Source organism: Furipterus horrens, unplaced genomic scaffold (assembly GCF_987537825.1).
Source record: "Furipterus horrens unplaced genomic scaffold, mFurHor1.1.pri manual_scaffold_17, whole genome shotgun sequence".
NCBI classification, from domain to species: Eukaryota; Metazoa; Chordata; class Mammalia; order Chiroptera; family Furipteridae; genus Furipterus; species Furipterus horrens.
In genome coordinates, this window is record NW_028327187.1 from 115,746,540 (window position 1) to 115,760,865 (window position 14,326).

The 14,326-nt window shown below is 38.6% G+C and overlaps 1 protein-coding gene across 2 annotated transcripts in view; it reads left to right on the forward strand.

Annotated features, from left to right (window-relative positions):
* The window catches only part of MID1 (midline 1), a 149,963-nt gene that overhangs the window by 117,955 nt on the left and 17,682 nt on the right, over window positions 1–14,326 (forward strand). For both annotated transcript variants that reach the window (XM_090264870.1, XM_090264869.1), the window contains exons 5-6: window positions 1,460–1,608; window positions 8,647–8,774. In XM_090264870.1, the coding sequence (XP_090120996.1) occupies window positions 1,460–1,608; window positions 8,647–8,774 (277 nt within the window). The remainder of the gene's footprint in view (window positions 1–1,459; window positions 1,609–8,646; window positions 8,775–14,326) is intronic.

Here is a 14,326-nt window from a genome sequence, read left to right on the forward strand (position 1 = left end):
TCTTACTTGGTGTAAAATAAGTGTTATTGTATTTTATTACACTAATGAACACAGTTAATCTGCTGTAGCTGGTCACTATAATTATAACGGGTTAAGTCTTTTATCAGGCTTAAGATCTCCTACTGTTTGCCCAAAAGTTTTGACACTTCATTCCTTAAATCTTTACTTTCAAGAATTTTTCTCACTCTTGCTTGAAATCTGTGGCTGCTGCCTCTTAATTCAGCATTCATTTCCTTTGTTTTCTCTACTACGACATACGACATGGCTGGAATTGGACGTTCCTCTGAGGCCTCAGGCTCTGACATCTCCTTCCTTCCTTTTCTTCAAATTAGAGTTGCATGGGGATGATAATGATGACTTGGAGAAAGAAGGAATTTCTTGGAGTTAGCAGGAATTCTGGAGGGAGCCTGAGTCCGCCTTGTCTGGAAGACAGATGAACTGGCCTCCTCCCTTACCCTTTCACCCAGGGCTGTTTTCCATTCTGGAATGATCATAAAGCCAGCCAAGACCTGTCCCAGGCTCTGTGGATGGGAGCACTAGGCGCACGGCAACTCCAATTAGCAGTCTAATTTTATCTTGGCTTCTGGCCAGAGGGCTTCATCTAACAGCACATTTCAAACACCAGAGTGAGCGGTCAAGTGGGTTACGGTGGACTTATCTGGGCCTGCCCCAGAGGTTATGGTCAATTACGTTTGAGGGTCGTTTTTAAGTGAGACAGAATCAGGAATTGGAATGGAGGTTGGAACCAAACATGCGTTTTTATCCCAACTGGGGAAATGCTTATCAAAATAGTTCTTAGTTATCAAGCAAGCACAAAGTGCCTGGAAATGACGTTCCCAGTGAGGGGAAATGGCCCAGCTGTGCTTTTTTTGGCTTTCGCTCATCTGCTCAACAGGAAAAATATTAATCAATGGAAAAATGCTCCCTTTCTGTTCATTTACACTTGAGTTTTAGATAGTGTGGGGAAATAGCAATACCTAATGTTTTTATATCACAATTTTATAACATAGATTGCAAAGAACTTTTTTAGAAAATGGCTTGTCCTTAAGCCATCGAAATGTTTTATTTTCTTGATGGCACAGCTGAGAAACTGAGATAAAATAAAGTTCCAGGGTTCTCTCCAATCTTACAGTAGTTGCATGTAATAGTCAAGGGGAGAGGCCTGCTGGCCCTCCGGAACTTCCCACCAAATACCATCTTCTTTCCCCACCAACAGGGAAGCAATTCTCAAGCCAGGGTTTCCTTATAACACAAATCAGGAACACCTCTTCAAGGAGATAAAGAATATCTAAGACAAGAGTTCCGTAACAGATTGCCATACTTCAATATCTCTCAACTTTTTGAACTTTCATTGAAGGACGAATTCATACAACAAAATGCACACATCACGAGGGTCCAGCACAGTGAGTTTTCACTATACAAGGACACCCATATAACCCTCTCCATGCTTTTGTTCAAGGTGATGAGGCTTCGCAAGCTGGCTCAGCAGATTGCAAACTGCAAACAGTGCATTGAGAGGTCAGCATCACTCATCTCCCAAGCGGAACACTCTCTGAAGGAGAATGATCATGCACGGTTCCTACAGACCGCTAAGAATATCACTGAGAGGTGAGTGCAGGGGCTGCTGGGAAATTCTCAGCTACTGGAATTCTGGGTCTGGGGTGTGATTGCTTGGCCTCATCCTTGCCTTGGTTTTTGTTTTCATTTTCAAGGCTGAGTACCAGACGGAATAGATGCTTTGAGTTGCTTTGTTCCAGATAAAGGTGCTTCCCTTTGACATGTCAAAGCCTTTACACTAGTAGCCTGGAGTTCAAGGCCTTTGAAACAAGAGTCCACCAGTTAGAAAGAATAAAATCTGCCTGATTTTAGGTAGGGGAGAGGGTGGAAGCTTATGATGGCACAAAAACATCATACATTGTAACTCTCAGACCTGATCTTATCATACAGAAAGAAGACAAAAACATAAAGGGGAATCTTTTCTTCCATCTTACGGCTCATCTACTAAAGAAAATTGGGCCAGGTGTTGTTCTCTGTGAGGCCTGTTTTTATTCGGTTGAGAAGCTTCACCTCTCCTGAAAAGGTCAAGACCAACTCACATAAGAGAGAAAGGACAAAACTGTCAACCTCATAGATCCTGCTTTTAAAATACCCTTTATTCCAATATAGGGAACATAAAAATAAAATTATGTGAATGTCTAGTTCAGCAGTAAAACTGGCAGGGTTAGTGCTCCTTCAAGTACCATACTTGATTGACATAAAATTTACTGGCCTTCGCTGATGCAAACACCTATAGCAATTCTAGTGGAGCCAAATAAAAGCACCTAACACCACCTGAGTGACGTCTCCAATTAATGTCAATGGCCTTGACTTTTTATTCGTTGTAATTTTCATAGTCAGCAGCCCCTATACAAAGCCATAATAGAACCCTATCACTAGGAGACCACAGACAGCTCATTCATCTAGCCTTTCTCCTAGAGCAGGAGTCTGCAAACTTTTTCTGTAAAGGACTAAAGAGTAAATACTTTCAGCTATGCTAAGCTAAGGTATTGGTCACAACTATTCAACTCTGTCATTGTAGGTCTACAACAGTCTATGCAGATAATACAGAAATGAATGAACATGGCTATGTTCCAGTAAACCTACAAAAACAGGCAGCAGGCCAGATTTGGCCCATGGGCTGTACTTTGCCAAATCCTGGCCTAGGAAAAAAAATACTCACCATCTTAGGACTTGAATTTCTTCAAGGAAGGAGAAAGAAAACTAACATTTATTAAGTGCTTGCTTATGTTGGATACTTTGCCCTAATTCTCAAAATATCACATAGAGGTAGGCATGGGTATTTTCATTTTCACTGTTCTTTCAGTGAGAGTAATGTACAGTATTTTTACAAGTCTGGTCTGTTATCCAACTGTGTTATTTCTTATAGTTGAGAAAATTTCCTTCTGCATCTGGTTAGATACTTATCTCTTCCAAGGCACATGGATGAAAGCTGATTATCATCCCTTTTATATCCTCGAAATGATCTCCTAGAAGCCAGTTTCTTTCCTCATGACTCCTAGGTTCCAAGTGTTTAATTGTCTTTGCTACTCTCACCTAGGCTGTATCCAATTGTTTTATATTCATCCGAACATTAAAAATTGCAAATAGCACTAGTACCCCAGTATACCCAAGACACTCTACTAGACAGTGATTATACTTACATCATGATTTCCAACTGTGATCGAAGAGTACTTTTCTCCAGCTATAATTGTCGGATGTCCAAGTGAAGTGGCTACTATAAGCTATGTTTCTCAGCAAGCCCTAAAAATTAGATCAAGTATAATGAAAAAATCTCACCTAGCAAGGAATGAGAATATGATCCCATAACAGTTAATACAGAACATTCTGAAAGAACACCTGCATTTGAAGTACAATGCAAGCTCATGAATGACCACATGCAATCTCCCTCAAAGATAGCAGGTCATATCTGGTCCCATTCAGCTCTACCTATAATAAGCCCATTCATCAAGAATAGAAACATGACTGATTTATCTTTATACAAATGAATTGTATACTATACCATATTCTCAAGCCTCACTAATGCATAGTTCTTGATGTGATTGTAAGTGGACTTGTATAAAATTATGTTAAATGAGCAAGACTATTCACTAAGTCCAGGCATAAGAAAGTTGCCTACTGCTTATAAGAAGTCTAAACCACCATCAAGTTTGAATACATACTGCCTGTAAAAATGTGCTGCACATCTTTGTCCCTCCGTCTCTGCATCCTCTGTCTCTGCATCTCTATTCGTCAGTCCTCTTGGTTTATTCCTGAGCCTTTCTCATTTTTTAGCAACTGGAATGTGATAAAAGGGCACTGGGCTTGGCCTAGGAGTTAGGAAACCTGGGATCAAATCCTAGTGCTGCCACTTCATAACTGTGATTCTTTGAATTTGTTCATGAGTTATTTTCTACTTAGAAAATAAGGCTCATAATAGCTACCTCTGTTAGTAGTTGTGAAAACATTGCTGATGACTCTTAAGTAAGAACAGGCCTTAAGTATCACAGGTATTCTATAATGTTTGTTGGATTTTTGTTTTCATGTTTCAGTGTGTAAGTACAACCCTTCCTTGTATGTGTGTATTTCAGTGCTGGTCTCTGTCTACCTGTCTCTGTTCTTCATTACTTAACATCCTTTTCAAGGATGTGACTTCTTGGTCCTCTGCTTCATATTTGTCTGCCTTGGGCTTTGGTGCCTGTATAGTTCTAAATCATATTTATTTTTCTATTGAAAGGTGGAAAGCCCAGAACAAACTTTTAATGCTGCAGGCCTTCCTAAAGTCAGACTTGGATGCGATTTTTCTACATTGTGAAATCACTTAAACTAGATTCATCTACAAGCTGTGAAATTTTTTCAATTCAGAAACATCAAAAAAAAAAAAAAAGGAGAAGGTCTCAAGCTTTACACTGTAAGAGATGCATATGCTTTGGAACCAAGCGCTTGGCTCTGTGGTGTTGATTAGTAGTGATTATGGATAGCATTGGGCTGCTCCTTAACACTTGTGAGTACTTCTGCCGTTAAGTTACCAGTGGGCAGGATCTGAAGCCATATCATTTTCACCATTGTAGCCGCAGCACACAGCAAACTGTCTGACATGAATGAATGAATGAGCAAATCTATCAAAGAGGTTTGATTATTCCTATGTGTATCTATGTGCACATGTGTGTGGGTGTGTGTATTAGAGGGATAAAATGAAATCATGTAGTAAAAATATTAACTCAGCTCCTGTCAAAAGATGAGCATGCAACAAATACTAATTCCTTTCCTTCCCACTCACTATATGGATGCCAGTGGATTGTATCACATACTATATTCTCAAGCCACACTGATATATAGGTCTTTAGTATGATTATACAGTATATGCATCTTTATAAAATTACACTAAATAAACAAACTGTTCACCAAATATAAGCATAAGAGAATTGGTCTACTACTTATGAGAAATCTAAAATTGAAATCACTTTTAATAGCAAGTTATCTGCATCAAGAGGATGGTAAAAAGAAAATTCCCTCTGAACAGTATCCATTTCTCAGAGCTCCTAGGAGGGTCTCAGACTCTACAAGGTGACCCCTGTGTGCCTCACCACCACAGGCAGTTCAAGGGTCCATCAGACTTTCCAGAATACAAAGCCAAGAACTCTATAGTTGTCAGCTCTGGAAAGATGTCACTTGATTCTAAAAATCAGAGTGCATCTTATGAATGGTTTTTTCAAGTGTGTTCTGCAAAATGTTAATTAGTATTAAAACAACAATGAGGTTCCTGGGCCAAATACATTTTGGAAATCCTGAGCTGACCAAAGTAAGCCACATTTTGTTACTGGGAGACCTTACCAGGTTTTACCACTCTGATGTGCATTGTAGACCACCCCTCTAACAGAGGCCCAGTTAAGCGCCATTTTCAGGAGTTGGGCACAGGGCAGTGGGTGGATATTAGGTGGGAAGGGTAGAGCATCTACCTCTGGCATTGGCTATTTCACAGAAACCCTGTGAGCCGTGTAGTTCTAGACATATCCACCTTCTGAAAAAGTAGCCCCATGTGGCTGCTAGCAGCTGAGTGTCTTGGAGATTAGGGTCATCAGAGTGGGCATAAAAGCAGGGAGTAATGTGTAGCCCATTCTCTTTAGCATCTAGCTGCAACACAATGCCCTTACTTGTTCCAATGTGTTAAGAGCTTAACACACATACCCACAAGCACAGACACACATCTGCACATACACACACACAGATACATGAGTGTAAAAGCAAGGCATTGAGAAACTGGCATACATTGATGGCTCAGTGGATTTTGGCAACCTATCTGAAAGGCCAGAAGATGGGCAACAAGGATTTGGGGAATAAAAACATGGCCTAAAATGTTGAATTTGGCAGCTCTCCCCTTGCTTTTCATTCCAATTAAGAATCTGAAATTGTAGCCAAAGATAAATATCTTCCCTTCCATCAAAAATGTGCTGGTGTTAAAAGCTACAGTGATCTCCAAAGAGTCTTGCTGTCAGTTTTTCCCTCCCAGGCTTAGGAACTTTTATCCTTTTCAGTCCCATTCCCCAAAGTTCCCACTATCAAAATGGCAGGCATTTTTAACAGTGTCACTTGACCAAAACATGTATTTAATTGCTTGTGGGCCATAGAACCAGGAGGAACTTAGGAATGAAATCTATTTTGGATAAGACTATAAGAGGCTTCTGCCTCGGGACAGAAAAAGTGCTAAAGCAAGATTATCTATTCAAAGCAATTGAGATTCTCTAACCTAGTGAGCACGTGATCTCCATCACACATGCATTGGCAGGGCAATGCAGTTGAAAGTTAAGTACTTGTTTCATTATAACTCATTGCAATTCTCCCTACTGTTCATTATGAAACAGAATGGATTAGGGCTTCACTTTGAGAATTTTATTTGAAAAGTTCAAATGGCACTATAGCATTTCTTTAATTTTATTTTTCAGTTATAGTTTACATTCAACGTTATTTTGTATTCATTTCAGGTGTATAGCATTTCTTTTAACTTTTCTGTATTTCTTGAATATTTGTTGAACAACCCTAGGATCTCTCTGACTTCTAAAGAGTTTTTCTGTTTATGGGTCTTAAGTAAAGCATTCTTAAATACAACTTGACCATCTGTGAAAAAAATAATGCCTAACAGCCACCCCCTTATCCAGTAGTTTAAATTAGTAGTTGTTAGTCACAATAATTAGCCCAGTTCCTTTGAGTGCAATATTTATCAAACAAAATAAAAACTCTGTTATTCGCTGCTTCTTGCTGAAAGGGTCGAGTGCTGAGTTTAGATTCTCTACTCTTATTCAAACACTAGAAACTTTTCTTTTGGGTCCCTATGTCATTCTGACTATTACACTGTTAATTTTTTTCTCGACTTCTTTCCCACTACAGCACTGAAAATGCACCAGAAATTACAGAAACTTTTAAATTGCATATAGAATGCAATTATAGAAACTTTATTTCTAAAGATTTTGAGCATTTCATAGGTGTAACTTTTTATTGAGGCGAAATTCACATAACAAAATTAACCATTTTAATCTGTACAATTCGGTGGCATCTAGTACATTCACAGTGTTGTACAAACTACTACCTTTCGTCAAATTCAAAAATAGTTTTCACCACCCCATACCTATGAACAGTCACTCTACATTGCCCCTACCTCAGCTCCGGCAGCCACCAATCTGCTTTTGATTTCTATGGGTTTGCCTATTCTGGACTTTTCGTGCAAATGGATCATACAATGTGTGGCCCTTTGTGTCTGGCCTCTTCTTTCACTTAGTGTAACATTTTCAAGCTTCATCTACATTGTAGCATATATCAGTATTTCATTTCTTTTCATGGACAAAGAATATTCTTTTGCATGGATATACTCACAAGTATAAGTTTTATAGCAAAGATATATTGTCTGTATAAAATAAAAAGCTTTAAGAGCCATTAGAAAATGAAAGAGGAGATATATCTCTTGAGGTAACTGGTTTGACATTTTTCTAGATTAAATGGAAGAGTAATAGGCCTGGAATTCTCCTCCTAGCTGCTGCCAGGTAGCTTTGTGGACTTGTATAAATGAGTATCAATGCCCCTAATTAGAAAATAAATAACTAGATTTAGAGCTAAATCATTGCAACATTGTTTCTTTGCTCAGAAATTCCCAGCATCCTACATAATATCCTACTACACATAGTAGGTCCTTGGTGGAGTTTACCAAACTTAACAAAATACCAAAATCAACAAGATTATGAGTTTAACACAGTTTTATATGCTCAGAAGTGTTTACATCATGCCACAATTTTCTTGTCTTTAAGAGAATCACTTGTATTTTTAAATTAGTCAAAATGTTCTGACTAATCAAGTTGAGAGTCCATAGAAAGAAACTGATATTTACCAATACTTTTCTTTATGGTTTATAAACGAGAAGTCTAACTAGAAACTCTAAGTGAAGTGGAGAAATAGCACATCCATGGAGGGAATTTGTGAGAAACCTCATGAATATTTTCCATGCCATCTGCTGGGAATATGGTGCAAGAAAATGAATACAAGGAGAATAAAAATGAGCCAGACAAGAACTCTTTTTCAATGTTTATTTTAGAGAGAGGCTAGTAATTGATTAAACTAATCCAATATCTGGAAGCATTCTTTTTTAATCTTCACTTTGCCTTTTATGCAGTTTGAAATTTTGGAGACTCCTCTTTGAAGTGGAGGAGGGTCGGGTCTGAAAGGAACAAACAGTTTCCCAGACAGATGTGTGAAGAAATGCCTGCAGCCATGTGCTTCTCACTGGGGTTAGATATGATGGGGCCAGGCTGTGAAATACACAGCAAGGTGAAATACGAATATTCTTTCACCTCCATCGGGAATTCCCATCACCCCCTCCTCATAGTAAAAAGGAAGGGGAAAACCATTCTGCTGTTTTTCCAGTTCCTTTGCCTTTTCTTTAAACGCAAGTTCATTTGCATCGTGTTGCTGTGTTCTGCTGTTCCGAGAGTCCTTTCAAGGCTCACGTGTAAAAATCGCACTATTTTTAAATGATACTTCTTTTACGTGATTTTTTTCATTCCTATGCACATATAGTGAAAGCCATTTTGACATTTCTAAAAAGTTGTTTTGTTTAAATTACAGAGTCTCCATGGCAACTGCATCATCCCAGGTTCTAATTCCTGAAATCAACCTCAACGACACATTTGACACCTTTGCCTTAGATTTTTCCCGAGAGAAGAAATTGCTAGAATGTCTGGATTATCTTACAGGTATTGTCTTTGTGAGGTTTTTGTTTTTTTTTTATGATGTTGCGTATATCCAGTGATACAGATACTTTGCCACCAGATCAGTTCCCTAAAACACAGAGATGGAGGTTTCTGCTTTAAGAATGGAGTCTAATATTCCTGGAAATGATTTCTGGCACTCTTTTTCCTCAACCAAAATAACATAGTTCAAGACTAATTGGGGGTGCAGGAAAAAGGAGAATCTCTATCAGTAAACACATGCTTTCTACCATTCTGCTCACTCTCAGAGTGTGAGCAATACAAAGAACATCCTTATTGCTCATCAAAGAGATACATAGGGTAGCGTGGCTATTTTCCATTTCGTGTCAGCAAGGCATCTGACTCTTACAGTGCCTTGGCAGAGAAAGAAATCAGAGCTAACTTTGATACTAACATCACCTTGCTCCAGCTCTTTGTATTTGTGACCTTGTTTAATCTTTGTAACATCAAACTGGAGTATTATAATCTTCATTTTGCAAATGATGGAGGTCATTTTGCTGGAGGTCAGATAGCTAAGGAGCGGCAGAAGCAGGATTTGGACCTGTTCTTTCTAGTAAGACACTGAATTTTATCTTAGCAGAGGTCACCACGGCAAACATTCCCCAAATCTTTTGAATTCCTGGTGCCATGTTTCAATCCTATGCTTTCCGATAGGCATGATTGGCCGGGGCAGGGGGGAGCAAGCTTTAAAAAAATCAAAGGAACAACAATAAAAGAAACCTCAGGCTGCTTCCAAATTTTTATTTGCTGTTAACCTCTAAAGTGGGAACTGAAAACATCCCCTGGTAGAATGTGGGCTGTTTAGATGACCTTGTTTGTGTCAGCTGAAACCGCCGGTGCCTGTGACTGCAGGAAGGCTCCGTGGATACAGTGAAGCCAGATGTGAACTGAACTCAGGCCTTGCAGCCCTCAAGAGACCACATCCCTAACTTAGTGCAGCATCAGCTTCTCCATTCTAATTCCGTGTGTGTGTGCTCGCAGGAAAGTGGAGCAGGAGAGAGGAAGCACTGTGTGATGTTTGTTTTTACGATCTGTGCATAGAAAGCAAGGAGTTCTATATTCAAGGAGCATTGTACCCAGAAGATCAGTGTTTTCATTGCAAGGACCGGAGGTGCTATCTTGAGCCTTTCTGCATTTACAAGGGAGGGGAGTCATATCCTGCAGCTTCTTATGTCATTCTTCTCTCAAACCATGCCACTGTTATTAAAGAAGAAAGAAATCAACTCACAAGGCATTTACCGTAAAGAGCCAAACTTGCTTTCAAAAATTTATGAATATAATGCTATCCTTTTTTAAGCTTTTAGCTATGAGCTTCATCTAAACTAACACTGTCTATTAGCAGTTTATGGGAAACATTCTGTATCTTTGCCATCTGATATGGTAGCTGCTAGCCACATGGGGCTATGGAAGACTTGAAATATGGATAGTGAATTTTTACTTTTATTTAATTTTATTAAATTAAATTGAAATTTAAAGAGCCACATGTAGTTTGTGGCAAATGTATCTGACAGTTGAAGTGTAGGAATTTCTCTGACTGAGCTATTGTTCATGATGGAATCCTGTTTAAAAATCTCCTTTTTTTTAAAATATCACTTGGCAATGAGCATGGTTGCAACAACAAAAAATCAAATTAGCAGTGACTAGAGCCATCAAGGAATGTTCATATCATGAAGCAGGAGACCAGAGGCATGTGATCTGAGGCTGGGCAGCAGTTCAGTGATGACCTTGAATCCCAGGCTTTCTCTTTTTCTGTTCTGCCACCTTCATTGTGTCATCCTTTGGCCACATGGTTACAACATGATGACTCTACCTCCAAGTATTATACTCAGGTTATACACAGAAAGAGAAGGGCGGAAGGGAAATGATGACAAAAAACTCTCAGCCAAGTTTGTCTTTGTTTATCAGGAAAACAAAAAGCTTGCTCAGAAGACCCATCTAGCAAACTTCCGCTTGTGTCTTGTGGGCCACATCCATCTTGCAAGATCATGCCCAAGGGCAAAAAAGACGGAAAAAAATGTTTGGCTGGGTACATGGCCACTCTGCATAAAGTCAGTGTCTTGCTGATAAGAGTATGTCCTCCCCATGTCCCAATAGTTGTTTAATAGTATTTCAATAATGTATGCTCGTTCTAATCTTCATGTGAATGCCCAAGTGCTGATTAAAGGGGATATTGTGAAAGCAGTTTGCACTGACGAGTAACATGAACACCATATATCATCCCGATGGCTGTTTATGCCAACCTAAACACCATATGGGGTACCTGCTATTATGCCTTCTTAGCTGTCAACTTCAAATACAAATTTGGCCCACTTCTAGACATAACATCAATTCTGGCCATAGCATATGATGCTTGGCTGATATTGCCAAGTCCAAATAGTTTATCAGACATCTGTAAGCAGGAAATGAAGTGTTTGTGGAGTATTAGCCCACCATTCCTTGTGTCCTGTTTATGATAAAGGCAAGAACATCCTAGTTCTGGTACCAATGCTGTGAATATTGAAATTGGCAGCATGTTCCTGTTCTCATTTAGAGTAAATTGGGTATTGACTTTTCAAGACATACCCATTGGGTTTCTAATCAAAACAGGGTTGGCCTGCCTGCCTGTAAAAACAAGCTTTTTTTTTTTTTTTCTGTATGACATGCCTCTAAGTGGTATGTCAAGTTAATAACCCAGAGAGGTGACATTTCCTCCCTGACTGCAGCTACTGCCATGTGTCTCACAGCTACTTGCCTATTTTAAACATAAGTTTTCTTTACATTAAATCATATATTGCAATGCAAAGCAAACAAAATCTTTCCACAATGGTTGAGTGAGAAATAATTCAATGAACTGTTTAGATTATGGAAGAAGAAGTATTTCTCACTGATCCATGCAGGATGACCCTGCACGAGCAGGGACCACACAGACAATAAGCATGCTTTACAGTGTAGCGGGGCCGCCCCCAGAGAATGTGTCTCCTAAATGCTGTCCCTGATTGATCCACATCCAAGTCACCACACACAACATCACTACATCTTGCACGTGGCTACTTCAGGAGATAAATGTGTAAATATATATTCCAGAAAGAATGCTTTAAAAGTTCTATTGAACCCTCGTGTCATAATGTACAACTTAATGCACTGCCTGCCACATGTAGGTATTCAGTAACCAATAGACAAAGCCGGGCTAATTGACTTGATACAGCTGTCATAAAAGTCACTTGTTTTGTATGATACTTGTCTCAGATATGCCTTCAGGTGGCAAAGTGAAGAACATTAAAATAATCAGAGTTTTAAATTTATCATTTTCATAAACTTACCCCACTCTTTGGATTTATTTAGAACTCATGAATCCTAATCAAAGCTTAGAGCATAAATGAACTCTGCAATAGTGTAAGAAAAGGTGCTTCTAACTTGTAGAATGCAGGTATGTTTCTCCATCTGAAGTTAGGTTATTTTTTAATTAAATTTATTAGGCTAACATTGGTTAATAATACCACGCAGGTCTCAGGTGTACAGATCAATAAAACATCTGCACACTGCATTGCACGTTCACCACCAAAAGTCAAGTCTCTTCACGACCACTTATCCCTGCTTTGACCTCTTCCACCTCCCCTCACCCCCATTTCCCTCTGGCTATCACCACACTGCTTTCTGTGTCTGTGTGTCATGTATATATATTTTGCTTTCTCCCTTCACCTTTTTTCACCCAGCCTCACCACACACACCCCAACTGTCAATCTGAAGTTAGGTTCTAGTGTACAGAGTGGAAATAAAGGCCAGGATTGACTCTAAACCAGAAGTCATCAAACATTAACTCTGAAGGGCCAGATGACAAATATTTTAGACTGTACAGGACATATGGTCATAGCTCCTCAACTCTGCTGTTAGACAAAAGCAGCCATAGACAATACGTAAATGAATGAGCATGGCTGTGTTCCAATAAAACTTTATCAGAAAAACAGTCAGTGGGCCAGATTTGGCCCAAAGCCATAGTGTGCCAACCCCTGATCTAAAATATTATTGCCAGTGCAAAACACTCACTGCCTAGTCTTTTTCTTGCTCACAAACTCTTCTCATAATACCAGTTACTGAAATCAATCCAGTAGAAGTCAACTTGAAATGTTATTTTTGTAAGATTTAGACTTGTTTGCTCCCAAATGTTTTTAAGACATAAAACAGCAGCCTTCTGCACTGATAAAGTTAACCTAATGCCAAAGAATCATGTTTTCCTTAGGGAAAGAAAATGTACTTATTTGATATAATGGATTGTTAATCTTGTTCTTAATTTCAAATACCACCTATAAATTTAAAAATGAGAAGAATATAGAGCCACACTAGTTAGAGTTTTTTTTATAAGGAATCAAAACATTTAATAAAAGAAAATTTTCAAACAATTATTTGGCTTATTTGTTATGGGATAACAAATTCCACTATTTTTCCAATTAGGTGCAATTTCAAATATAAAAATGAACAATTGAAACCTATATAATTTTATAAACCAGTGTCACCCCAATAAACTCAATAATTTTTAAAAATAATAACATGCTAATAACAGTGGGGTTAGAAGATAACCCTTTCCACACTAGGCATAATGTTTGCTTTGGGACTGAGTCTAATCTGCTTATTAAGTTAGGTAATTCTTTCATTTCTGTTTTTTTTTTTTTTAATTTAATTTTTACTTAAAATTTTAGAGAGCGAGGAAGGGTGGAGAGAGAGATTTGTTGTTCTGCTTATTTATGTATTCATTATTTGATTGCTCTGTGTGCCCTGACTAGGATCAAACCCACAACATTGGCATATCAGGACAACATTCTAACCAACTGAGCTACCAACCAAAGATGTTTTATTAAAATTGAAAAATAAATTATGTGGCATCATATAATTCCGAGGTTGGCAAACTTTGGCTCATGGGCCAAATATAGTCTTCATTTGTTTATGTAAATAAAGTTTTACTGGAACATGGCCATGTCAATTTGGGTACAAATTGTCTGGCTGTTTTCATGATGCTAAGGCAGAGTTAAGGCATTGCAATAAAAGGCACAACTTCTAAAATATTTACCATCAAGCCCCTTACCAAAAAAGTTTTTCATCCTCCCAAAGTGGAAAATTATGAAAGTTTATCTTGATTACTTTTTTAAATTTTATTGATTATGCTATTACAGTTGTCACAATCCCCCCCCCCATTTCCCTCCCCACGCAGCACCCATCACTCCCTGCAGCAATTCCCCCTCCTTGGATCATGTCCATGGGTCATGCGTATACATACGTTCTTTGGCTACTCCATTTCCTATACTTGCTCTTCACACCCCCCTACCTATTCTGTAACTACCAGATTGTACTTCTTAATCCCTTCACCTTTTCCCCCATTCCTCCAGACCCCACTCCCACTGGCCATCAGCCCAATGGTCTCCATATCTGTGATTCTGTTTCTGTTCTGCTTGTTTGCTTAGTTTGTTTTTTAGATTCAGTTGTTTGTATTTATGTATTTATTGCCTTTTTAATGTTCATAGTTTTGATCCTTTTTTTTTTCTTAAATAAGTCCCTTTAACATTTCA